Source organism: Vitis riparia, chromosome 10, assembly GCF_004353265.1.
Source record: "Vitis riparia cultivar Riparia Gloire de Montpellier isolate 1030 chromosome 10, EGFV_Vit.rip_1.0, whole genome shotgun sequence".
Taxonomy (NCBI): Eukaryota; Viridiplantae; Streptophyta; class Magnoliopsida; order Vitales; family Vitaceae; genus Vitis; species Vitis riparia.
The window spans coordinates 21,447,339-21,474,703 of record NC_048440.1 but is presented as its reverse complement, the minus strand read 5'-3'; the positions used below and the strand labels follow the sequence as shown (position 1 = coordinate 21,474,703).

Genomic DNA, 27,365 nt, shown 5'->3' with positions numbered 1-27,365 from the left:
ACAGACAAAGCGAAAATGTTTTTATTTATTTATTTATTTATAGTTTTTCCTGTTCCTAAGAAAAATATTTTCGCTATAAATAGATCTATATTTTTTTTTGGGAGAATTACCCAAAATGGTGGGTTAGAAAAAATAATGACTATGAAGGCTGTCTCTTTTAGAGGACAATTTTACCCTTAAATATGTTTTTTTTATATTATTTATAAATAAATTGAGATTGTCAATGATGTGAGGTTCATACATGATGATCAGTACAGGTTGATAGGCAATCAACCATACATTTCTCAGTTTGAAAAAATTGTTGTCACTTTTGAACAATTAACTGTTTAAAAATTTGCTATTTAAAAAAAAAAAATCGAAATTTTTTAAAGAACCTTGTAAAAAAAATAATTTTTAATATCTCATCAATAAAAATCATATCCTAAAGTTATTATATCGTTTTATATATAAAACATACAATTAAAAACTTTGTTATTATAATATAATAAATAATTATTTTTTAAGAGCACTCATAAATTGAATAATATATAAATATTCAATTGACTAACACACACCTATTAAATGGAATAACTCACAATTATTCATTAGGTAATATAGCACATGAAAATTTTAAATAAAAATAAATTAAATTATGTTGTAATATATTGTAATGATAGTGTATTTATATTGTAAATATAATGCATTTATGTCGTACCTATATTTCATTATAAAAGTAATAATTATAAAAATGTTTATTCATACCCTATTGGTATTAACACATCGTATTAATATATTAATAACATTTATTTAGTGTTTTGAAATTATTTAATAATTTTTGTATATATATATATAACTACGTGAATTCAAATTAGTATTTCATTTTATTTCATAAATTATTTATGATATAGGTATGTTATGAAATATGGTATGATCATACAAAATTACAATTTTTATAAAAAAAATTCATAAATTTCTTAATTAAGTTTTATTGTAATTTGGATTCAACACTTCGTTCAGACATATGGTTCCGTATTGAAAGGTTCTAGCTTTTGTAGGTTTTCTTTGAGCCATGTTCATGTAATCATGAAATCAATCATTAGTATTATTAACATTATTAATTATTTGTCTACTTAACCAGTCTGCTAATATATTATCTTTTCCTTTAATATGTTCAAATTTAGGTTTAAAACCAATTAAAGAGTTTTGAAACTTTATCCATCTTTTGGTGAACAGTTTTGAAGAATTTTTGTTTTCAAAGAATTTTTTTAATATTCTCACAATCGGTTCTTAAAGTAAATTGTTCTTGGTTCAAAAATAATTGAAATTTTTCTAAGACTAATATTATTGCTTCAATTTCTAAATCTGTAGAACTAAGGTTCTTTTGATAATCATTAAAAGTTCCACTATAATATCTACAAAGTTTTTCTTCTCCTATATTAGTTACTGCTAAAAGTATACCTCCCCATCCTGTTTGACTAGCATCAGTTTGGACTATTTTATATTCATTTTCTAAGGGTAAATGTAAGGTTGGGAGATGTTTCACAAGTTCTTTTATTTTCTGTATAAGTTTAATATCTTCTTGGTTAAAATATCTTTGCCCTGTGTTTTTTGTTTTACTATAAAGGGGTCCAGCTAATCTGCTAAGGTTTTTGATATATGGCCTAGCATAATTTAATAATCCTAAAAAACTTTGAAGGGTTTTTAAGTCTTCGAGTTTGTCTGGAAAATTATTTATTTTTTGCACTATATGTTCTTGTAATTTTATTTGTCCGTCCTCTAATTCTAATCCTAAAAATTCTATTTGAGTCTTAAATAATTTCAATTTCTTTTTACTTACTATTAATCCATGACTAATTAATTTTTCAAAAATCAATTCTAGATGCTTTATGTGTTCTTGAAGAGTATATGAAAAGACAAGAATATCATCAATATATACAAGAACAAAAGAATATTTTCCAAAAATATTATCCATCATTCGTTGAAATATTTGAGGAGCATTTTTTAGTCCAAATGGCATTACATTCCATTCATATAATCATTGGACATGAAAACGCTGTCCATGGTTTACTATCCTCTTCTAATCTAATTTGCCAAAATCCACTTTTACAGTCTAATTGAGAAAAATATTTACATCCTTGAATAGAATTAATTAAAGAATCTTTGTTTGGTATTTTATAAGCATCATCATATGTATTATCATTCAATCTTTTATAATTAATAACCATCCTAACTTTTCCTCGTTTTTCTTCATTATGGTTCCTAACTAAAAAAGCTGAGGATCTATGGGGACTGAAACTTGGTTTTATAAGGTTATTCTGTAATAGTTCTTCTATTTGAATTTTGAATTCTTTTGTATCTATAAGATTGCATGCTATATCTGCCGTTTTTATCGTTAAATCTGGGTTTTTAATTGGTATTTTACAGGTTGTTTTATTTTTATTCCAATGTTTCTGTGGGTCTTCTCCTATAATTCCTATTTTTTCTGCCTCTAATATAAGGTTTTTTAATCTATTTGCATTTCCTAATTGTTCTGAGTAGTCATTAATTATGCTATCCTTTTGTCTATCCACTTTGCTAATTTGATGAGATGTTACATTATGATTTTTATTTAATATATTTTTCATGTTTGTATAAACAATTGTTGTGGTTTTAGGATGAAAACTAACTTGGTTATTTTGTATTGTTATCCCTCCTTGTAAAGAATGTACAAAATTTAAACCTAAAATAAAAGGATATAAACTTATAGTAGGTACAAGATAAGTTTGGGGTAATACTAAGGTTATGTTATTAATTATAATTGGTACGTTTGAAATATACTTGGTTAGTATTAGTTTTTGTTGATTGTATTGGATTAACTCTACTGGTTGAACTAATGTTTGCTGGTACTAAGGTTTCAAATAAAAGGTTTTTACTGGCTCCAGTATCTAACATTGCGTCTACATTTAATTCTATAGTTTTTAATTTAATTGTTGTTGGAAAAATAATAGATTTAACTTTATTTGCCATATTTATTTGTTCTATTGTTTGTATGGTTATTTTTTCAGGATTCATTGGTTCTTTTACAGGACTTTTTGGTTCTTCTGTGTCCTTAGGTTTTGAACAACTATCTTCTTCTTCTTTTGAAATTTTTCCTTTGATTATTTTTTGTAAATCTTTCCATATATTATAAGGTTTTATTTTACTTTCTAAGGGTTGTACAAGGTTTTCTAAATTTAAAGGGGTTTTCTTAGCTTGATTTTCCTCTTTTTCAATAATCATACAAATTTCTTCTTTTTCATTTTCACTATCTTCTATACTATATACACTCGAATTTTCACTTTCAAAGTCTAATTCACTGATAAGTTCTTCTTCTTCACTATCTAGCTGATACTCATTTATTAGGTTTATTTTTACTTGTGTTTTTCTATTTCGTTCATTTAATGGTTTTTTAAGTTCAGGACATTCAGGTCTTATATGGCCTTCCTGACCACACAAATAGCATTTACACTGTCTTTTTCTCTCTGAGGTTCTTTTTCTTTTTATCCAAAACTTTCCAGGTTTTTTATACCTTGTCTGATATGGTCGTTTTTTATAAAAGGTTCTTGACTTTCTTCTTAAAAATTTATTAGATCTCTTAGGTTTTCTAAACTTATATTCTCTGCATCCTATATCTAGATTTTCTCCTATGTGTAATTTTCTATAAAGTTGTTGATTTATGTCTTGTTTCTTTATCTGACTTCTTTCTCCTATGCTTACACATTCTCTTTCTAACCAATTTTTTACAAATTCTATTCTAGCACCTATATAAGGAGAGTTTTTATACTCGGAGGTTGTGAATTCATTCCATAGTCTAAGTCCTACGGGTCCTTGTATTTTTAATATATATTTATTTAAATATTCAGGGGTTCTGTCTACTCTAGCAAGGATTGCATATTTCCTAAATTTTTGTTCGTATTCTCTTATATATGAAAGGTTACATAATTTCAATTGTTCTAACTTATGAAGGTATATTGCAGGTTCCTTTACATCTTCTTGTGTTGTTCCTAAAAAATAAAGTTTTATTAGATTTATAAATACAGATATGCTAAAATTATTTCTGACTTCTTGAAAATAACTGCTGTTTTCTTGTTCCATGTTTCTAAAAAATTGTAGTACAGTTCCTCTAAGGGTGCTTTTACAAAATTCATAAATTTCTTGTTGGTTTTCAAAGGATACTACCACTCCTGCTGAATTTAAAGATTGCTCCCAATTTTCTATGGTTTTTCTAAGATCTTGCGCACTATCTATATCTAATATTGTTCCATATTCGTATACTGGTTGTAAAGAATTATATACTGGTTGCAAAGAACTAGAAGGTTCTGTTTTAATTTTCCATTGAGGTCCTTTTGGCTTGCTATACGGCTTATTATATTTTATTATTTCACTTTTTACATTTACAGATTCTTTTTCTTCATTTATTGTATTTATTGATTCATTTGAGATTATTTCTATGTTTTCGTTAACTTTTGGTTCAATAGTAAATTGATTTATGATTTCTATATCTACAAGTTTTTTGATTAAATTGGTTTTATAGAGTTGTTCTATTATTTGGTCATCTGTATAGTTGTTACACATTATATTAGCAAAGTTTTCCTGATCTACTTGTTCGTCTAATAATGTCGGATTACTAAATTCCTCTAACATTATATTTACTAACTCTGAGTTTTTGTATAGGTTTTTTAACTGTCTCAATGTTTAGTAAAATATCTTCTTGTATAACATTTACAGTTTCTATTTCACTATCTGACTCTACCTCTACATTTACAGTTTTATAATTTCCAAAGGTTATACTTGCACTTCCATCTTGGTTTTCATATAGGCTACTGGATGTTGGATATTTTATTATTGGTTTATTTATTTGAGGTAATTCCCACTCTCGTCCTAGTAAATAGTCTATATTTACAGGTTTTGCTTCTATCATATTTACTGTCTTACTTCCAAAGGTTTTTACTATATCATCAAATTCCATCATACATTTTAAACTTAAAGCGTTAGTAGTTTTTCCTATAAATCCTATAGCTATGCTAAGGTTTTTACTTCCTAATTCCATATCATAACCTTTAGTATTTACAGTTATTTTTATTTTTTCTGTGAATTCCTTAAGATCTATACAAAATTGAGGTATACAACCAATAACTGCGTAATTTTGGTTCATATTAACTTCTGCACTAGCTAAAAGAGCTCGTCCTACTGTATTGTTTCTAGTATCTAAAAGGTTAATATTTATAAGTGCTCCAATTTCTTTACGATGAAGTCCTATTATTCCTATCAGAATTATTCCTAAGTGCATATATTTATCGGTTTTATTTTTTAATAGTTTGTGTTTTGTTTCTGGAGATACTAAATCTAAATATACAATATTTCCTATTGAACTTATAGTATGTTGATTTAAAAATCTAGTTATTTTATTATTTTGAACTAATTGTTTTTTGTAAGGTGTTACTTCCTTTACTGCCTTTTTTAATTTTTCTTCAATAAATTCTTTTACATTATCTCTAGGGTTTATTGCTTCTACTATTTCCATGGTTTTATTGCTAGATTTTTTGGTTCAAAAGGATTTATTTTTCTTTCTATTTTAATTATTGGTTTTTCTCCTAAATTAAGGTTTTCAAATTGTTTTAAAAGGTTATTTATTTTTTGTTCCTCTGATATTACTATATTTCTTTGTTCTAAAAGTTTATCTATTTTTTGGTTAATTTTTTGTAAAGTTTCTTTTAAATTTTGTTGTTCTAATTTTATTTGTTCTATTTCCTTTCTAACAAAATTTTCTTCTCTAGCTAATTGTTCTTTAATATAGTCTAGGTTATTTCTTAGCAAGTTATGGTTCTTAAAGTCTTCCAGCTTCTTTTCTAATTCCTAAGACTGTGTTTAGTTTTTCTACAGATTTTATTTGTCTTTTCTGGATTTCTTTTAAAATATCTATATTATTTTGGTTTTCTTTCTGATTTTGTTCTTGTAGTACTTCGTTTGTTATTTTTAATTGTGTCTCTACTAAAAATTTTAACTGCTTTACCTCTTGGGTTTGTAGATGAAGGTTCATTATCTTTAATATGTTTTAATTAGATGAGCTAGCATATAAATTATCAATATAATATTTTACAATTTCTCTCCTAATTATGGTTTCTGTAGCAAAAAGTTCGTCAAAAGTTTCTTGTATAGCTACTTCGTATTCATTCAAATATTTAAGAGAAGTTAAGTTTTTAATATCTGTGGTTAAATCTTTTACAGTAGTTCTTAAATTATGTAATTTATCACAAGTTTCTCTAAATTCTTTACGTTGAGCATACAACCTATTATTAAGTTCTTTTACACGATCATAATCTATATTATATATACCAGGAGGACAAGGAATAAAAGACATTAATTCTTATGGCACTAATTCATGCTAAGTAAACAGAGCAAATAAAGATTCAGAATAAATTAAGCAAAATTAATCAGACTTTATATGGGGTAAGATAAAGTTTGGTACTCTGAAAATTAATTTGAATGAATCTACAGTCTCCTTTCCTAATTAATATACTGCAATATACAGAGAAAGGCTCTGATACCAACTTTTCCCATCACCAGACACTTTTCCTAATAATCAGTTTCAACATCATTTTGGCTTCAATACTTTTTCTTTTTAAGTTACAAAACTTTTTTAATAAAATTATTTAAATACATCCAAAATTTTTAATTGAACTTATGGTCCACCTAGAAGTAAGCTAGAGTTATAATTTTCATAGGATGGTATTGATATCATAAAATTTTTATTAAGCATAAAGTAATTTCGTATAAAAATCAAAATAGAAATTATATATAAAAAAAAAAACATTTGATTTTCATATTAAGGTTTTTTTTTTAATCTTGTTTAATAAAATATCAATCTATTTTTTAACTTGAAAATGGTTTACATCCTCTAGCAAAACCAATACATTCGTAAACAAACCTCAACTTGGTCTCAAAATTTCAATATTTGTATGTTATTTAAAGTGTGTTTGAAAGTGTTTTTACACAAAGTGTTTTGAAAGTGGAAATATTTTTATCTAAAAATGTCTTTAAGAAAATCACCTATCAAGTATATATCTAAAAAAACATTATAAGAGTTATTTTGATAGTGATTTTAGAAAACGTTTCAAACTAAAAATTGTTTTTGAAAAAAAATAAAAGACTTGTTTGATAACTATTTTCAATAATAGTTTTTTGTTATCTAAAATAAATAAAAAAATAGGAAACAGTTTGGTAATAACAATTTTTTTTTATTTTCTATTTTTAAATAGTTGTTTTATGTTGTCCTCACTTGTTTTTCGAGGGCTCTTTTAAAAAATAAGTATACAGATATGTAAAATGATTAAAAATAAAATATTATATATAAATATTATTTTTAAAATATATTTAAAAATATTAAAAATTTGTTAAAATCACTTTAGGGAACTGTTTCGAAATTTGTTAAAAAATCACCACACATATTTAAAATTTGTTTTTATAAAAACTATTTTTTAGAACAATTTTCAAAACATAGTTACCAACACATGTCCTAAGTATTTAGCAAATTTTATGAAACACTTGTAAAAATCTAAAAAATCACTTGTGGCATTGAAAAATCACTTATAATATTGAAAAATCACTTATCATGTTTTTTTTTAAAGAAATATACATAAGTGTGTTTGATAGTGATTTTAATAAGTGTTTTTAGAGTGCGTTTGAGAGTGATCTATAAAACATTTTTAGCATTTTTTTTAACTAAAAATGATAAAAATTTTCAAGTATTATAAATATTTAAAACTCTTATTAAAATAACTACCAAAACAGACTTTTAATGTTTTTAACACTTGAAAATTTACATCATTCAATTTTATAAATGTTCTCTAAAATCACTACCAAACACACTTGTGCATTTGGAAGTGATTATAGAAATTATTTTTAGTATTTATAACACTTAAATAATAAAAAATTTCAAGTATTAGATATATTAAAAGCGTTTCGTATAATCACTACCAAACAAACTATTTTATCGAGTGTTTCTAGTATTTTTAATATTTAAAATTTTTTATCTTTAAAATATAAAAAAAACTAAAAACACTTCCTAAAATCATTACTAAACACATTCTTAATGTGTTTGACGATGATTATAGGAAGTGTTTTTAGCATTTTTAATGCTTGAAGGATAAAAAATTTAAAGTGTTATAAAAACTAAAAACACTTCAAAGAATCACTATCAAACACACTCAAATATAGTAATTTTAGGAAGCGTTCTAACCTTTCTAATACTTAAAAGGTAAAAAATTTTAAGTGTTAAAAATATTAGAAGAACTTCCTAATTCCTATAGTCACTACCAAATGGACTCTTAGAGTGTATTTGATAGTGATTATAGGAAGTATTTATAATATTTTTAATGCTTGATAAATAAATATTTTTAAGTATTAGAACAACTAAAAACACTTCCCATAATCATTTAAACGTATTCTAATAGTGTATTTGGTGGTAATTTTAAGAAGTGTTTCTAATACGTTATTAATGTGTTTGACGATGATTATAGGAAGTGTTTTTAACATTTTTAATATTTGAAGGATAAAAAATTTAAAGTGTTATAAAAACTAAAAATACTTCAAAGAATCACTACCAAACACACTCAAATATAGTAATTTTAGGAAGCACTACCAAACACACTCAAATATAGTAATTTTAGGAAGCGTTCTACCCTTTCTAATACTTAAAAGGTAAAAAATTTTAAGTGTTAAAAATGTTAGAAGAACTTCCTATAGTCACTACCAAATAGACTCTTAGAGTGTATTTGATAGTGATTTTAGGAAGTATTTATAATATTTTTAATGATTGATAAATAAATATTTTCAAGTATTAGAACGACTAAAAACACTTCCCATAATCATTTAAACGTATTCTAAGAATGTATTTGGTGGTAATTTTAAGAAGTATTTCTAATATTTTTTACACTTTTTTTTTTAAGTATTAGAAAAATAAAAAACACTTCTTAAAATCATTATCAAATACACTTTAATTAATTAAGTGAATTTCATAAAAACACTTTAAGTGACAACACATAAATGATTTTACAAACCCCATACGTTTCTCCAAAAACACTTTCAATGCTAAAAAGTGTTTTTAAAAAATCCTACCAAACGTTGTCGTCGTTAGATTTGAAAGTCATATTTACTAATTATTAAAACCCTACTTTTAACCATTTTCTACCTTTGCAAAACGAGAAGGCAATTATCAATACCCATTTGCTAATACAATACTCCTAAATCGTGCTTGGAAAAGACAAATTCAGCCACCATAAACGAGGCATGAGCCAACCAAGATTGAAAAAGTATAGATACTTTAATATTTCTAATAAATTTTGAAAACCTTTAATCAATGGCTAATATTCGATCCCCAAGCCCAGGTTGTAGTTGGATATAGTTTTTTTTTTTTTAAGTACTTTTTTTAAACTATATTTGATTTAAGATAGGATAAAAGACGATATATATATATATATTATATTATATCATATATTTAATGGGTGATGTGATATGATAAGTTATTTCATCACTTATTCTATTTTATATTTAATAGAATAAAATAAAATAAATGATGAGAAATATTATCTATTTTTTTTCATTAATTTCACACGTGACATGTTAATCTCATAGTAAGATATGAGATATACATATCCCATGTATTATTTTTTTTTTTATCAATTTGTTGTTTTTTAATAGGCTCATTTTACAAAATAATTTTTTTATTATAAATTAAATTTATGATTAAAAAAGAAAAACTAAACAAATATTAATAAAATAATATTAATATATGATATATAAATTATTTTTATATATTAAATATTATAATAAAAAAATTTATTTGTAAAATTTAAATATTCTAATCATCAATATTATTAAATATAATAAAATTTTCATTTTTTTAAATGATAAATATTTGTATGTGATATAATTTTTATTTTAAATAATGAAAATAATATATATTTCATATTATTTTTTTAGTCATTTTAAATATTATGTCAATAAAATATGTATATCAAAGAATATCATATTACATTGAAAATCATATTATAAGATATACATATATATATATCAAATGGGATATGATATCTTAAGATATACATATCTTATCTTATCTTATCCCGCAACCAAACATACCCTTACTTTATTAAAAATGAATTTTTAAAAAAATACTTTAATAATTATATTTTATTTTTTGTGTTAGAAAAAATGTATTTTCAAACACATATAAAAATAATCATAAAACATGAATTCTTTAAAATTAATTTAAGTTTCATGACTCACAAATCAAAATTAATATATAAGATAATCAAAAGATAGTCTATGAAGGGTGAAATTTAGTACATTTAATAAAAAATATGTAAAATACTAATTATTTTAAATAAATATTTGAAATTTATATTTTATAAATTGAAATTTCTATTTTATAGTTTTTTATCATATGGGTGTATGGAAAGACACTTTTTTTTTTTTTGAGTTTTTTCTCATTTTATACAATTCTCAAATTTAACAAATAAAATTTAAAATATCATATTTATAATTTTTAATAAATGAAAATTATTTTCTAAATATAACTATTATCTTATCTTTTAATTAAATATTTCTTTTTATATACATTTATAAATATTTCGCAATTAGATCGTAAATTCTCTAACTACTTTTATGGTAAGTCTCAAATATTAACAGATAATATTTCTTGAACGTATATGTTTTTTTTCATTTTTTTTAAATCGACTATTAAAATAATTATAGAATTATTAAATTTGCTCAAATAGATTTTTGAAGAAGCCAATTTCAACTTTTCTTCTAGTCCTGCAAATGCAGAGAATTGGAACTGAAAGCGAGAAGATGAGAGTTTGGTGGCCATCTACCACATGACCGGCTGTTGATTCCACCTACCACACCAAGTCTACAATTATTATTATTATTATTATTCTTTATAATTACAATAAAAATAATTTAATTTCCCATAAATAGTTAAATATTAAGCGAGAAAAAGAAAATGAGCATGCTATCTCCGAGTCTTAAATTCTTAATCACTTCACATACCTCTCAAAGCATCACTAATCGCACTACTTCACCGCTCTGCTTTCTCTGGACACCGAGACGACGTCGTTTTACAGCAGCCATGGCTCTCCAGTCTTTCGTCGAAGTTCACCCTGACTCTCACTTCCCCATCCAGAACCTTCCGTACGGTGTTTTCCGGCCTGGACCGTCTGCGGAGGCTCGGCCTGGCGTGGCGATCGGAGACTATGTGTTGGATCTCTCGGTGGTTCAGTCCGCCGGTCTGTTGGACGGTCCGATTGTCGGAAAATCCGATTGTTTCCTGCAGGTAAGTTGATTTGGGTCATGCGTGTTGCTTTGTTGGTAGGCGGTGTCGTTTTGTTTGGAGGTGGAGGTTGAAATCTGGAGTGTGTTTTGAGGATGGGAGACTTTGTGTGCTGGTTGCTGATTTGATTTTATTAGCGTGTGGTCTCCTGTTTGGTTGCTGAGAAACTTGTGGAAAAGAGAAGGAAAATGTTGAAGGGATAGGTAACCGAATAGTTCCTAGGAGTACGGCTTGACTTGTTGAGTTTCTTACTAAAAAAATTAAGTAAATTTTTAATTTATTTTTTCTCGCCAACCAGACATAGTCTTAGGTTGCAATCCTTCGATTGTATACTACAATTGTCTCCTTATTATTCTTCTAACCATAATTTGTAATTATCTGTGTTTTTTTTTTTTTTTTTGTTAAATTCCTTCTGTGACACGGTTTATGATGAATATATTTTCTGGTGACTGCTTCATTGTAATTATGATTGGGAGTGTGGCGGAGATGTTGAGAAATGCTTGCGTTTTGCTATTGTTTTGGTGACAGCCGAATCTCAACAAGTTCTTGGGAATGGGGCGGGCTGCATGGAAGGAAGCTCGATCGACACTTCAAAAGCTGCTGTCATGTATGCCCATTTCCTATAATGTTTTGATGTTATGATAATTTTCCTTTTTCATGGGCAAAAAGAAAATTAGACAAAGAGCTCCTAACAAAAGGAGGCAACCTCATGATGTTAATAGTAAAAATGAACTAATCTCTAACAAAATTAAGAAGCAACAAACAACTCTTGATTTTTTGATGCAGCTACAGAACCAACACTGCGTGACAATGCAAGCTTGAGGGAAAAAGCACTTGTACCAATGGTAAAATGCATGTATGGTTCTACATATTCAATTAGTCTGGCAATATTTGAATTTCTAATGCTGGTTTTTGTGCTTGATCCTTCAGAACAAGGTAGAAATGTGTCTTCCTATGGTGATAGGGGACTATTCAGACTTCTTTTCGTCCATGCATCATGCAAGGAACTGTGGGAGCATATTTCGTGGACCAGAGGACCCGATTGGAGCAAACTGGTGTGTCAATTTGAAATTTATGGGAAATGGTAGTTGGTCCAGTAAAACAGTAATGTTATTTTGTGAACAAAAATTTTAATCTTCAAGTATGGAATTTGTCAATTGTTTTTCAGGTTCCACCTTCCTATTGCATATCATGGGCGGGCATCGTCTATTGTTATATCTGGAACTGATCTTATTCGGCCAAAGTAAGAAATTTAACTTGCTCAAATTTTTTTTGTAATGTCAACAAGGAGTTCAAAATTGAGTGGAATTTATGTATGCTTATATGTCCGTATGCCAATCTTATTGAGGACAGGCTTATAACTCCTCCACTCTTGCCATGTGTTCTCATGAGACAAGCAATGAAGCATAAAAATAAACAATGGAGTAAAGGAAGCAAAAAATGGAGTGGGAATAGATCAACCCTTCTTTGCATGTTCTGTTTAGATGTATTTGCACGTATTTTCTCATGTTTAGAAAACATAAAAGTATGCCTCAGATTGTTATTGTTATTATTATTGTTATTATTATTTATTATTATTAGTCACTTGTTTCAGCTCTATTTGGATGAATGCTTTCATTGGCCTAAAAACAAGGCTGAAGAGTACATTTATATCTTCTTACAATCATGATTGGAGTCTTTAGTAGTCTGAGTTAGTATGATATTGTTTCTCACTCATCACATTAATCTGAATCATGTCTCATTTTCTACTCTTTTTGTTTCTCTCAGAGGCCAAGGTCATCCAATTGGCAATTCACCATATTTTGGACCTTCAAGAAAGCTAGACTTTGAGCTAGAAATGGTTAGTTGATATGCATTTTTATCCGATTTAAGAATTTTAAACTCATGATTAATTTTAGTATCAAATTTTGTCTTATGATGAATTTATCGTTATTGCACCAGTTGTCTTGTTGTGATATGTGTTGTCTCTGATTCTATTTGTTAATTATATGGCTTCTTTGTTGCACCCAGGCTGCTATAGTTGGTCCTGGTAATGAATTAGGAAAGCCTGTGGATGTTAATGAGGCTGCAGATCATATCTTTGGACTTGTGATCATGAACGACTGGAGTGGTACACATGTTATTTGTTGATTCATTTCCAAGTTTTCATTGGGTTTAATATCAGTTCTATCTTGACAAGAAGTTGTTTTTGACAGGAGTGCAAGAGATATTCAGGCATGGGAATATGTGCCTCTTGGGCCTTTTCTTGGGAAGAGTTTTGGTAAGAAGTCATATTTTTATTGCTTCATACTTTCAATTCCATTTAGCCTCTAGGTTCTTGTAGCAGAATCATACATTTTTATCTTGGCCTCTTTAGGTACAACACTATCCCCTTGGATTGTGACCCTTGATGCTCTAGAGCCCTTTGCTTGTGATGCTCCAAAACAGGTAGCTAATCACATATACTGTTAATTGTTTCAGAACAGAAACTCTGTTCATAGCCTTATTTTCCTATTTCTTGTGTAGAATTTACTTATTATACAGTAAGGTGCTATAATTTGTTTTCTGGAAATTGCAGGACCCTCCTCCCTTGCCGTATCTGGCTGAAAAAATATCCCAAAACTATGACATTTCCTTAGAGGTATATCAAACTGCGAACTTGAGAATCCTTGTAATATTTATTTGTTCATCAACACACATTTATCTTTCTATGTAAAACGTTTGTAATCTACAATTGAACTTCTTTGAGGGCCTTCTGTAATTTCTTCCTTTCTATAATGTGAAATAGTAAAATTTTAAGAAAAATGCACTTGGGGTATTGCTTTAGATTATCCATTATAATAATGAAACTTCTTTTTGTTTTTGCAAGGTTGGGATTAAACCTGCTGGACATAAAAATTCGTGCATTGTCACAAGGAGTAACTTAAAGCACTTGTAAGGATTTTCAACTCAACCATGTTCAATGTAATTAGGAATTTCCAAATTGGATTTATTATTGCAAGCAATGATAACCATTAGTTCTACAGCCTGATTCTTTCAGCCTTAGCTCAGAAAAGGCTATGTGCTCAGCCTGATCTTGATATGATCGAAATCAATTTTTCGGGGGGCTGAGTGATATTATTCATCTAAAAATTTTACCTGCAGTGGCATAAAAGATATTTTACGGAGAGCCATCAATTTATCTGGTGGCTTGGTGCTATATATTCCTGAGATCCTCACAAGCCACTTGTGTTGTTATTGAATCATAGCAAATTTCCCTACAAAAAAGACATTCTTGGATTTATAAAATTTTAATGGGTACTTGTTTTGCTGCTAATGAAAAAAACTCCTAACTGTCTCTCCCTTTCTCCCTTTCTCTCTTTCTCTCTTTCTAATGTGTTATATGTTCATCTGCTTCTTGATTAATGTTTAATACTTTTCTATCTCATGGAATAGATATTGGACACTGACTCAACAACTCGCACACCATACAATCAATGGTTGCAACTTAAGGCCAGGCGATCTCCTTGGAACTGGAACCATAAGTGGACCTGTATGATTTAAATTTGTTTATAGGAAGATGTCGTAGTGCTCTTGTTCTACCTTCATTTTTTAATGCAGCACATAGCTTAAATAGTTGTAAATATTTCTTGGATATTTTTCTGAAGTTCACCTGCCACATTAATTTCACACAGGAAGCGGAATCTTTGGGATGCTTGCTAGAATTAACATGGAATGGACAAAAGCCAGTATCTTTGGATGGAACAACCCGTGGATTTCTTGAAGATGGAGATGAAGTCACTATCACTGGTTATTGCAAGGTTAATATTTTCATAATTGTTTCAACTCATGAACTTCACTAACATCATTTCTTAATACTCTTAATATCTGGGACATCAAATTTAAGTTTCTATTCTTTGTCTCCCAAACACGTCATGGCCCAGACTGATACCCTTAGAATTTGAACGATAAAAAAAATGACCGTAGATGGCTAGGTTTTTGTTTTTAACTTGAACTTTCCTGTTCTAGCTTGGTGATCAAATAAAGTCTGTGGTCTCCTTCATGGTCTTTCTATATGGAGGCCCATGAGAAATGTTAGCTATTTCATGTTCCTTTTGAGGAATGGCCACCCATCTGGAAAGGGCCTATGAATTTTTCCCTTTGGGAGGATGTTAAAAAGGTCTCTAGCCTGTGGTGATTGGAGTGTTTTGGGAGTTTATTGTCTTGGTGCTTCTTTTAATGTCTGTGATTTGGTTGATTGAGGGTTAACTGGCTCTCAACAGAGCAAAACCATTAATTCTGAATCTGTGCGGTGATTGGGAGCTAACAAGCTGGAGCATTGTTTCCTTAGTTTTTCTTTTTTCGTCCTTCTCTTGGAAGTCTCATGTTGGGATATATGTTTGGACTAAAGATGGCTTGAAATTCGATTTGATTTGCAGGGCAATGGTTACAAAGTTGGGTTCGGAACATGCTCAGGCAAGATTCTTCCATCATCTCCTTGAGGAAAATGTTGGCCCTGGTGATCAGAATAAGTGCTCGTTTCTCACTTTACCTCAAACTTGGGTTGAATAATTGTAGAGCCTAGAATTTCATGCACAGTTTTTTGCTATTGTTTTAGTGAACTGAAGTACATGTCGTATCTTGGCCAGGGGCTAGAAATCTTCTTTATGCTGTGTGTTTCATTTTTGGCGCTGCCCTATAATGCATTAGGAAGCACGACAATGATGAGTTCTTTGAAATATTATCGCCTTTTGAGCAGTAACAGTTTAGTTGGTGCTCTAGAACTTGGATCATTCTAGAGTATTTAGAAATTAAGTTGAAAACATGAAATTCAATTAACTTCTGCGTTTTTGTTCAGGGCGTTGAAAAGAGAATTAAGCCAGAGTAGGGTGTTCATGTCTGTGTGTGCGTGCTTTTTATATTATTTTATTTTAATTTATAATTTTTAAAATTTTTATTATTAGAGAGGTCCCATTCTCTCATAAAGGAGGGTCTGAGTGCGGGCCGCACCACCGTCCTAATCCAACGGCTCGAAGTCACTGTCAAGCAAAATTCACTCTTTTTTGTCTATAAGAGTCTCGAGCCTCTTCTCCGCTTCTCCGTTATCACTGTTCTCTTTACCCATGAAACCCTCTCGTAGATTCAGCTTCTTCTCCTCCTCCTCCTCTTCCTCTTCCTCCACAACCACCACTACAGTGATATACACTTTCCGTGACGAGCAAACTACCCCTCATACCCAATCCAATGAAATTCCTATCCATTCCTCACCCGAACCCCCCATCCCCATCACCGTCCACCTCCCTCAACCGTCGGAATCCGCCGCCGCCGTAGCCATCCAATCCGCTTACCGCGCCCACCTGATCCGCACTCTTGTCCGGAAAATCTCCGCCGTGAGCTCCGAGGCCGACCACCTGCAGCGCCTACTCCAGCGGCAGGAAACCGTGGACGCCATCCGGAGCGACGATCGCGAGAAGCTGAAGATGAACGAGGCCTTGATGGCTCTGCTCCTGAAGCTCGACTCCGTGCCGGGGCTTGATCCGGCAGTGCGGGACCTCCGGAGGTCCGTGAGCCGTCGGATCGTTGGGCTGCAGGAGATTCTAGACTCGGTTTCCGACACCAGAACGGACGGATGGGATGGATTCTTGAGGAATTGGGACAAGGCCATAGATGAGATGGAAGAAGAAGTTTGTAAAGAGAGAGGCGGGGATGAAATGGAGAGGTTTTGTGCAGAGCATTTAGGGTTCCGGTGCCTCCAGAGGTTTCTCCGAGAGGCATAGTTAGCCTGGAGCTCAAGCGTGAGTACGTAATTGAACAGAGAACGAATCCGAACGGAGTTCATACCATAAATCTTACATAATTAACGGAAAATTGTTCACGCTTCTGTAAATATAGGGGGAGTATTGATTCCAGCCTGACGGACGTTCTGCCACGAGGTTTTGTAATTTGCAATATAATAGCAATTAAACAGAAAATAATTTGTATTATTATTATAATTGTTATATCTAAATCATTTAAATTATTATAATTGTTATTTTTGATGTTGCTCGGGCATCATAAGAAAGATGGAAGTATCGTACCATATAGACGTATTGTACCATCTAAATCAAGAAGCTTCCTTAGTTGAAATTTTAAAAATTCTTATCAAACATATGGATTTTAAAGATTATTTATGAAGCATGCTGATTAATTTACTCTTACCTTCAAATCACACAAGGGACCCTTCATAATTGGAAATATAAAGATGGTTAATAAAAATATTATTGGGATATACATGTTTTAAAATAAATAACAATAATAATATTTATATAAAATATAGAAATCTTCATTAAAAAAATATATAAACTTAGTTAATGCATTTTAAAATTACTTTAAAATTGTAATAAGTTTTTTTTAACTAATCATTATTCTAAAAAGTTGCTAATTTTTTATTTTTTATTTTAAAATAAAAATGAAACTTACATCTAATACGAAACCCAACAATGAGCTGCACGTTACCTATAAATAATAATAATAATTAAAAAAGAAAAAGAAAAAGAGAAAGGAAGAAACCAGAACCGCACGCGGGAGTGGGGCTGCGAGGTCCGCGCTCTTATACTAGATGTCGCATTGGTCTAACGTGTGCCGACAGAGCTGATGGAGGGAGAATGGAAGCAGAAGAGGCTGTATCCTTTGCTCGGAACTCTCTCTATTCTCCTTTTTCTCTACTTCAACTTCTCCGATCACTTCAATTTTCCTGTGCTGTGGCTCCCTGCCATAGGCTTCGTGGGGACGAACTCCACCAAGTTCGTCATTGTCGAACCTGATGGCTCTCACCAGTCCACGCTCTACATCAACGGCTGGAACTCCTACTGGTTGATGGAGGAGAGCGTCTGGGGCCCTTCGAGATCTAGGGTTTCAAATATGCTCAGAAGAGGAGCTGAGATGGGTATGAGCGTTTGTCGAACTTGGGCTTTCAATGATGGAGATGGCCCCAATTCTCTTCAGATATCACCTGGAGTCTTCAATGAAAGAGTGTTTCAGGTTCGTTCTACTGATTTTCTTTTTCTTTTCATTTCTTTCTTTCTTCTTCTTCTTTTTGGCAATAGCCCTATGTTTGGTTGCTGAGGGAACCAAGAAAAATTTGGAGTGTCGTGGGAATAATCCCATCAGTTAAATTAGGGAGAATTGAGTGGAGTTGAGGTTTCATCAAAATTTTCTGGACTTTTCTCGGTAACCAAACAGAATAGTTGGAGTTTACGTCATGGAAATGTTGGACAGATTCGAGGGAATAAATGTAAGAAGCTTGCTTGTAGAGCTAATGTTTAAGCTATATTTGAGAGCATTGAGGGAGAGAAACATTAGTTGGGAATTCATTGAATTGAACGTTTCATTCCGGATTTCATCTTTCCATATGGAACTATAATGAAATGTGGGATCAACTAACAGTTGTCGAATTTGAAAAGGAGTCCAAAGAAATAGTTAGATCCTCTTGTATTTATTTCTCGGGCCATTCATACAATGTGCTTTTGAGGCTAATGAAACTTAAGTTTGGGAAATTTCAATCAGATTTGCAGGTGAAGGTCCCCATATGAAAATTGAAGCTTGACAGATTCTAGGCATCTAATATGCAAAACCATTATAAATCCTTAATTTTGTAATGCTATGGTTACAGGGCTTAGACTATGTGATAGTTGAAGCTAGGAGGCACCAAGTCAGATTGATCCTCAGTCTAGTCAATAATCTGAATGCCTACGGTGGTAAAGCACAGTATGTGAGGTGGGCACAAGAAGCTGGAATCAATGTCTCTTCCTCAACTGATTCGTTTTTTTCACACCCAACCATAAAAGATTACTACAAAGCTTACATCAAGGTATGCTTAAGGATCTGCTTACTTGGTCATCTTTTTCTCTTTTAAATTAGAAGTGGAAAATCATGAAGTCACTGTGCTTTGTCCATATCAGTTTAGTACGGAGTGCTAGGTGATGAAAGTTGAACCGTTTTTCTATTAAATGACATTCCCTGTCCTTTGTGTATTGTAACTTCATTATATACTTTGGTGGTTCCATACAGGGTTTATGAAATCTTTGGAGAAACATACTGAAAACATCATTGGATAATAATCTTTTAAGCTGTTCTTCCAAATTGAAAGCAATCAAAAGTTTGTAATTGATGCTTCTCCTTACGCTGTGTCTAAATAATAATAGTGCATCTATTTTGTTGATGTTCTGCATTTTGTAGGCTGTTGTGACAAGAAAGAATTCCTTGAGTGGAGTTAAATATTCTGAGGAACCAGCTATATTTGCATGGGAGCTCATGAATGAGCCTCGGTGTGCATCAAGTTCTTCTGCTCCTATTCTGCAGGTAAATAGTAGAACTTGCTGTCTCCCTTTTTTCTCCTCCTGTATTGTTGCCTTTCATGTGGGAAGAAAAGTGTGAGGGTAACTTATGGAGGAGTAGCTGGAAGCCCTTTCAGTTGGAAGATCTTTTTTCTACAGAAAACCAGCCCTTTTAGGTGTTTTAGCATTCTTTCCTTGTGGGTAGTTTCTGTACTCCTCATTGTATTTCCAAATATTAGAGAAAGGAGCATCATAAATGGTTAGAATTGTTTGATAGTGTCTTAATTGGACTTTTATGTAGGGGAGTGGTTCACCCTATCCATTAGTATGTGTTGGGGTGCAACAATACCGCTTTTAAGCCTAGGGATGTCAGCCAAATGATAGTGGTCAAATGCCATAAAAGGCTTAACCTACCCTTATTCAACACCAATTGGTTTTCAGCTGAGATGGTCACTGCCCGATCCAAGAGTATGCTCTTTGATTGAGCAACCAAGTGGTTGAGCTCTATGAAAATTTAGTCATTTCTTTAGCTTTCATTTATAGGTGTTGTGTTCTTAAACTAGTTATTATCCCTGAAATGTACTAGAAGTTTGTTTTGGCCTGCTTTGACTAGGATCCATTATGTTTTGTTTCCATGCATTTTTATTTGGGGAACAGGCTTGGATCACAGAAATGGCTGCATTTATCAAGAGTTTGGACCAAAAGCACCTTGTCACTGTTGGGCTTGAGGGATTTTATGGTCTGAAAACGACTGAAAGATCTGGAGTGAATCCTGGGGATTGGGCATCTAAGCTTGGATCAGACTTTATACAAAACTCAGCAATTGATGATATTGATTTTGCTTCAGTTCATGCATATCCTGACAGCTGGTTAGTTACTACAACTGCAATTTGTTTTGACAGTTTTAAATGATGAGAGTTGAACTTTTGGAATTAAGTCCAAACGTAAGGATGTTTGAACAGTTTTGTCCCAATAGTTTCATTAATCTGAAACTGTTATGAATGGGGAATATTTACACAAATGATTTATGGGTAAAATTTAGGCTGAAGAGAAATGTTAATACTCAGGTTATGCTTTGATAGATATGGGAACTAGGTCTGTGGAGTTCCCTGGAAGAAAATTTAAAATGTTTGCCAATAATAAAATAAAAAAAAGGCAAAATTAAAATGTTTGACTTGGGGCTTTAATTAATTAGAGGGGCACTTGTAGCAGGCACAGGCTGTATTGAGGACCTTGGTTATATTCATGTTTATTTATTTATCTTTCCAATTTTTTTGGGCATAATATAGGCTCCCAGATGCTGATTTGGAAGAGAAAGCAAATTTTCTTTCACATTGGGTGGATTCTCACATAAGTGATGGGGAATATGTCCTGAAGAAACCAGTTCTTTTCACAGAAGTTGGCTCCATTATGCATAGGAAGAAACAAGGATTATATGATACAGATACTTTCTTGAAGACAGTTTACGATAAAATTTATGAGTCTGCAAAGAAGAGGCAAGCAGGAGCAGGAGCCTTGATCTGGCAGTTACTAGTTGAAGGGATGGAGGAATATAGCGACCAATTTTCCATTGTTGCATGGGATTATCCCTCCACCCATGAACTGATAATAGAACAGTCATGTAGGCTTCGGAGCGTTTTTGCAGAAGGCCAAGTGGAAAGGAAACTTCAACATGGTGATCTCTGCTTTGGTAAAGTATTTAACAACAGCAATGAGTAAGCTGGAAAAAAAAGAAAAAAAAAAAAAAAAAGAGAGAAAAAGGTGCGCTCCACCCATTTGGAAAGCTCTTTATGATTTTTGATCAAGAAGGTTGATGGGTAAATTCTTGATTGAATGAACGAGAAAAACAAGGAAGAAACACCGGCAAGAATTGTTCATTTGAGGTTTGGGTTTTCGATATCACTTAAAGATCTGTATAGTTTATATAGTGATACTGACATGCATAATGTTATCACCCCTAAATAGAAAGGTTATGAACCTCTGGCAAAGGCTTGTTGATGCTGTAACAGAGGAAATATGGTGTAAGTTACTTGGGATTTGTTGTGTTGGTCTTTTGTATAAAATAAATCTGTCTATTTACTGTGTTATTTGCTTCTTCAACTTTGGTTGAACCAGCTTTTTAAGACTAGTCTGTGTTATAGTGCCCTGTTAGAAGTATCAGAATTCTCTCTATGACCAGGAAGCTATGAACCTTGAAATCTAAACACACAGAATAAATCAGACACAAAACAGAAGGATCTATCTTTTAACAAATAGGAATTCATACACACAAAGCTACAGTTAAATAAAACAGGCTAGGCGGGGAAATTCATCTACGCCTCACAGCTGCATTTGCACCTTGACATGCATTTCTTGCAATCCGAGAGCCTTGGCTTTCCCCCATAACAATCACACCTCTTAACACACTTAGATTTCGATGTGCCACCCCACAAGCATCGTGCCATGCAGCGTAGAACAGGTGCGCATGATGGGCAACCGTTCCTTATCTGATTAACGATGCAGTCCTTACACTCGCTGCCATCTGACGGGCAGCTCAGTGCTGGTGAGATCATCAGCCAAAACACCAGCAGCAACATCAGCACTGCAGCCATTGTAGAGAGCTGCTTGTTCTTCTCCATCTTTGCCATATAGTGGATCTTTGCTATGCTCTGTTCTAATTTATAGATAAATGTGCATGCAGGCAAGAGATGAGGTGTAGTACTTCATGCCCTTTCTATCACCATTCAATGAAGATCTAAGGGCCATCGGATGTGAGAGGTGTGCATGGGCTCGTGTATTAGGGTTGTGTACTGCAGGAGGTGTTCATCTCCATTGAATGACCTCATTAACTGCTATTCAATGTGAGTTTCATCTTTTTCATACTCCATGTCTTGGGTTGCTCAATACTCCATCTCAAAGCTCCTCTGTCTCCTGCTAAGTTTTCCCAAAAATTGCATCTGGCTACAGCTCAGTGCCCACTACCAGATGAAGGCAATAACACTGAGTAACATTGGCTTTTTTTATTTAACTCCATGCCTAGCAGCCTAGCAATGTGCCTGTTCACTGTTTTACCACTTGAAACAGACTCTTCAACTCCTGAGTTCATCCTATAAAGCTGATTTCCAGAACTTGAACTAATGTACTCCACTATAACAAAGTGAACAAATGTTGTTTGAAGCTTTTTGGGTGAGTATGGGCACAGGCACAATATGCTTTTTACCTTTAATTTTCGTAATTGCTTGTAAGAATTACTGGGGAAATTAAAAAATTTCAATAAACGACACATTCTGACCTCCATCTTTTATTTCATTGATATTTCATCGTATTTTCAGTCTGGTGGATCAATCAGACAATCACCATTGTTCCAAGAATGAAGGGAAGATTAGAAAAAGAGCATAGGGGACATGTATGAAAATAATTCTAGGAATTTCAGAAATCAATCACCTAACTTTGTTCCAGCAATAATACAACCAAACCCTATAGAGATAGATTTGGAAACAACAATCTGCGACATAAGATTACATATTCTGCAGTGGCCAACTCATTGTACACAAATCTTCCGCATGCACTCTTTGTAGAATCATCTCACTCCACTTCATTGAGGATTGGGACAATGAGTGGGTTCATCTGTGCCAGATATACAATTGCCCACCTAACAAGTGGAGAAGGGATTTTAGTAAATCACCATATAAAATATGCATAATGACATTCCTACTGCATTCAAGTTCACTATAAAAAAAAAAAATGCAATTAATTCCTGTAAATATTCAGTACAAGAAAACCTATGTCAAGAAATTAAAGTAGTTGGAATGATGAAAGGAGTAGGTCTTAACACACAATCCATGGCCTACATTAAAATAAGAATTAGGGCCTTCCTTATCCTCTGACGTTTCAATTTTATTTTCTAACCTGTAAAATAAACAGAAGAAGGTATTTTGTAGGAAAATAAGACGAATGTGGTGAATGATAAGTCTTTTATGGTCCTGCTGTTGGATGTCTACTGGTTTTACGGTTCCAAACAGGAGTGAATAACATAATGGAGATGATCATTGACATGTAGACGAACCCACAATTTTGTTGACGACCACAGATATGGATCAAGAATAAGTGGATATTTACATGTTTATATGAGTGTTTTGTCAGACTTTTATGCAGAAAAATCTCACAGGACTTGCAATGATAAAAAGGTTAAATCTTGATGCAGAATCCAATAAATAAATAATATACAAACTTATGAAATAGCTTACATAATCCAACAGCATGCTGTTGCTGTAATAACCAATGTTAAGTGTAACCTGCAGGAACAGAATGAGATCAGCGGTCTACAAATGTAAGAGTTAAAGGGAATGAATGAGTCAATATCAAGTTGTGACTTTTAGATGTGAAAGGCCTGCGATCAAAATCCAAAAAGAAAACATTCTACAGGATTTGTAGTGCCTGTCAGCTGTGACTTCAGGAGCCGATAGAAAAGTTTTAGCATAAGAAGAGTTCTTTGAACAGTAAGTTTTAAAGGTCTGTTTCTCACTCACCAATCCACACATGACATGGAGTAATAATATTTACCCATATTGACAAGATGTTTTAAAGAAAGGGTGAGCATAAATACTTCTACAGCACACACACAGAATTTATGAGTTGGAACACCAAATCAACAATCATTCAGACAAAATGGGGACGACAGAGAAAGATGTATCTACACAACAGGACATTTTCTGTGGTACATTTTGGTTAACATGCCTGTGTAAATAAAGCAAATCAAGCATGAAAATTAGATCTCATATGAAAGTTTTCATATCTAAGTAAGAGAGTCAAATAACATCAAGACACAACATTTCACATTTCACAAGAAGGATTGTGACAATCCAACTTTGTGGGAAACATGCAGATGTTTTTAAGAAGATAATCTGATACAAAGCAAAAGCGGCACAAAATGATTTGAAAATTAATATAAACTCCGTTTTCGAAGATATTCTTAGCATTAACAGAATGTTGGAACATGCAAAATCAATTACAATCCATCCTGGGCCTCTCTAACACCTTATAATTTTTCCTTTTCAATAAAGTATTATGCAACTAAAATTGTCGAAAGCCAAACAAAAAACTGGCAATACAAGGCAAGGCCCTTAACAAAATCATGTATAGCAATGAAAAAGGAGAAATCAAATGCATTTTCCCCACCAGATCTGTTAAGGGCGTATTTGGACATCCAATAGAATTTGTATGGCTCCATAGTAGTTCATGTAGAATTTGAAAGAAAATACAAACAAAAGATGAAGCATTCTCATTTTGATTAAAAATCTAAACAAAATTGCAAATGATCTCTTGTGACAACAGCCGTAGCTGCTCAAGTGATTGCATTTTGGCCAAAGAACTTTACATTCAAATTCCACATAAAACACATTGCATTGCAAGTAGTTGTTTAAACTTTAAACAGCCTAGCTCAGGTGATAATGCTAAGCAAAACACTACAAAGTCATTCGAGCTCGATGACAAGTCCAAACACACCCAAACATTATTAAAATCCTTGACCACTAAGATTTTATGGTTGTTGTCTAAACAGCCTAGCTGAGCTCCAAACACTAAGCAAAAACACAATGAAGCCATTCGAACTTGACTGCAAGTCCAAACACACCCTAACTGTATTAAAATCCTTAACTACTAAGATTTTATAGCCTACAGTCAGCACCAACAATAAACCACATTAAGGGGTAGCAACCGTAGCATGGCCTACATTAATTGAAATCCTAACTGCAAACATAATCTGAAATCCGGGAAACCACCCAATTGCAACCAATCAGCACATCTTACATAAAAAAAAATAATCCAATTAGCATATTGAAGCTAATTTTAGTAAATAAAATCCCCAAATGGAATGAAACTGAACAAAGCAAACAACTTTAAATTCATAGAGAAAGAACATTGGATCAACAGGTACCGACTAGAAATTGGAGAATGAAAAGAACCATACAGATTTGCAGAAGGGCCTCTGTTGCAGCAGATTCTAACCATAAGAGATGCAATAATGCCCACCATGATGAAAATTAGGGTAGTCACAAAAAACCCCATGAAGTTCCTCTATCCAATCGAATCAAGAACCAACAATTATCTGATCTGCAAATAAAAAATTTCAATCAAATCAAACCCTATTTGAGGCAAATAGCAGCATGGAAGTTGAAAACCCTAACGGGTTTGGGACGAAGATCAGAGAAGAGAGAGATTAAACGCTTACTTGAGGATTCGATGATCCGATCGCGAAGCTTCGTCCTCTCTTTCTTTGTTGTGCTGCTGCGGTATAACGCAGCTTGTACTGATTTAGAGGGTGGGGCTATGAGCCACTATGATCTTGACACCTCGGCAATACAGAAGAATCAGGTCTCATAGTGGGCCCTTGTTAGGCTCTGTTTGCCTAAATATTTTGTTTTTTTTTTTGCTTTTTCTGTTTTTTTTTTTGGCTTTAACAAGGTGTAGTAGAAGCTAAACCTATAATTTTCCAAAAAAATAATCATACTCTAACCCTACGTGTCTTGAAAAAAATTAGCAAAACACAAGAAGAAAAACATAGAAGAAGAAAGAGAGAAAAAAAAAATAGAGATTTAAGGTTAATTAAATTATTTTTACATTTTTAAAATTATTTCATTTTTTCTTCTCTATATAAATATCAAATAATTTTAAAATATATAAAATTTTAATTAATTTATAAGGACATTTGATTATCTATTTTTTTTAATTGTAAATCAAATATGAAAAAAATATTTTTTTTAACCATATATAATACTTTTTTAAAACCAAACATATTAAATAGCAAATACATTTATCAAAATTTAATTTTTACTATATTTAGTCATTGTTTGAATTGATAAATTTATTTAACTAAATCATTGTTTGAATTGATTTCTATAAGCCAAAAGTTTTTTTTAAAAAATTAAATAATTTTATTTAAAAATTATAAGATTTAAAAAAAAAAGGTTAAGAAAATATTATTTCTTATATAACCTCTATTTAGATTATAAAAAGTCTTTTCCCTATAAAAAGTTCTTTCTTATTTAATAAAACTTTTAAAATACTATTATTGATTTTAAATTTTATGACTTTAACTTCAATTTTCCATTTAGCTAAAGAAAAAAATACAAAGTTATCCAAACTGGTTGTAAATGGTAAATACGTCAAATTTAAGAAAAAATTTTCTAAAACTTTCTTGAAGTTACTTCAAATGAGACATTTGTGGGTATCATTTGTACATAAACATAATCTATTTTTTATTAAATATTTAATTATAATTAAATTTTATTTTAAATTCTGTTTAGTAGTAATTTTAGGAAGCATTTATAATATTTCTAATATTTGAAAATTTTTACCATTCAAATGTTAAAAAAACTAGAAATGTTTTCAAAAATCATTAACAAATACACGGCTATTAAGTTATGTTTTTTCATATTTGCACAATGATTGATAAAACAAAAAATATTGAAAATGTAAATTCTCATACAACATGAATAATATCTTTCTTATTCCATATTATGAAATCTTTCATTTTAAAAAATTTTTGGTGAAGAAATTTGTGTCACGATGTAGAAGGGGCTGGGCTCGGCCCACATGGGTTTAAATTCATAGTCCAATTGTTAAAGCCCATTCCATTCCTAGCCCATACACACGTCCAGGGCTTCTGGTCAACAACCGAGGGCTAACCCCATGAACAATGGTGCACCAATAACCTACTCGGGTGGGATTTCATTCGAGTATAGGCACCTTCATCCTAATTCTTTCTCTTTTATTCTCCCTCATATCTC

At 31.6% G+C, this 27,365-nt stretch overlaps 5 protein-coding genes across 5 annotated transcripts; 3 read left to right on the top strand and 2 right to left on the bottom strand.

The window, feature by feature from the left end:
- Positions 1–11,017: 11,017 nt before the first annotated feature.
- On the top strand, positions 11,018–16,046 carry LOC117923649 (fumarylacetoacetase). Its single transcript, XM_034842049.1, has 14 exons — positions 11,018–11,329; positions 11,855–11,933; positions 12,113–12,171; positions 12,257–12,381; positions 12,495–12,569; positions 13,094–13,166; positions 13,337–13,436; positions 13,527–13,586; positions 13,683–13,753; positions 13,884–13,946; positions 14,175–14,239; positions 14,741–14,837; positions 14,980–15,105; positions 15,724–16,046. Exons 1-14 carry the CDS (start codon positions 11,126–11,128, stop codon positions 15,784–15,786), a joined length of 1,260 nt encoding a protein of 419 aa, XP_034697940.1. The 5' UTR covers positions 11,018–11,125; the 3' UTR covers positions 15,787–16,046.
- A 166-nt stretch (positions 16,047–16,212) lies between these two features.
- On the top strand, positions 16,213–17,309 carry LOC117923651 (BAG family molecular chaperone regulator 5, mitochondrial). The gene has a single exon (XM_034842050.1). It carries the CDS (start codon positions 16,408–16,410, stop codon positions 17,059–17,061), a length of 654 nt encoding a protein of 217 aa, XP_034697941.1. The 5' UTR covers positions 16,213–16,407; the 3' UTR covers positions 17,062–17,309.
- Positions 17,310–17,742: 433 nt separating this feature from the next.
- On the top strand, positions 17,743–21,686 carry LOC117923665 (mannan endo-1,4-beta-mannosidase 6-like). The gene is made up of 5 exons (XM_034842073.1): positions 17,743–18,304; positions 18,936–19,133; positions 19,502–19,624; positions 20,257–20,468; positions 20,889–21,686. The coding sequence occupies exons 1-5, from the start codon at positions 17,918–17,920 to the stop codon at positions 21,316–21,318; spliced, it is 1,350 nt and encodes a 449-aa protein (XP_034697964.1). The 5' UTR covers positions 17,743–17,917; the 3' UTR covers positions 21,319–21,686.
- A 108-nt stretch (positions 21,687–21,794) lies between these two features.
- Positions 21,795–22,745, bottom strand: LOC117923667. The gene has a single exon (XM_034842074.1). The coding sequence runs from the start codon at positions 22,224–22,226 to the stop codon at positions 21,912–21,914; it is 315 nt and encodes a 104-aa protein (XP_034697965.1). The 5' UTR covers positions 22,227–22,745; the 3' UTR covers positions 21,795–21,911.
- A 121-nt stretch (positions 22,746–22,866) lies between these two features.
- LOC117923668 (V-type proton ATPase subunit e1-like) lies at positions 22,867–25,906 on the bottom strand. The gene is made up of 4 exons (XM_034842075.1): positions 25,808–25,906; positions 25,547–25,689; positions 23,826–23,873; positions 22,867–23,230 (listed from the first exon to the last, which is right to left on the bottom strand). Exons 2-4 carry the CDS (start codon positions 25,642–25,644, stop codon positions 23,164–23,166), a joined length of 213 nt encoding a protein of 70 aa, XP_034697966.1. The 5' UTR covers positions 25,645–25,689; positions 25,808–25,906; the 3' UTR covers positions 22,867–23,163.
- Between the last annotated feature and the right edge of the window lie 1,459 nt (positions 25,907–27,365).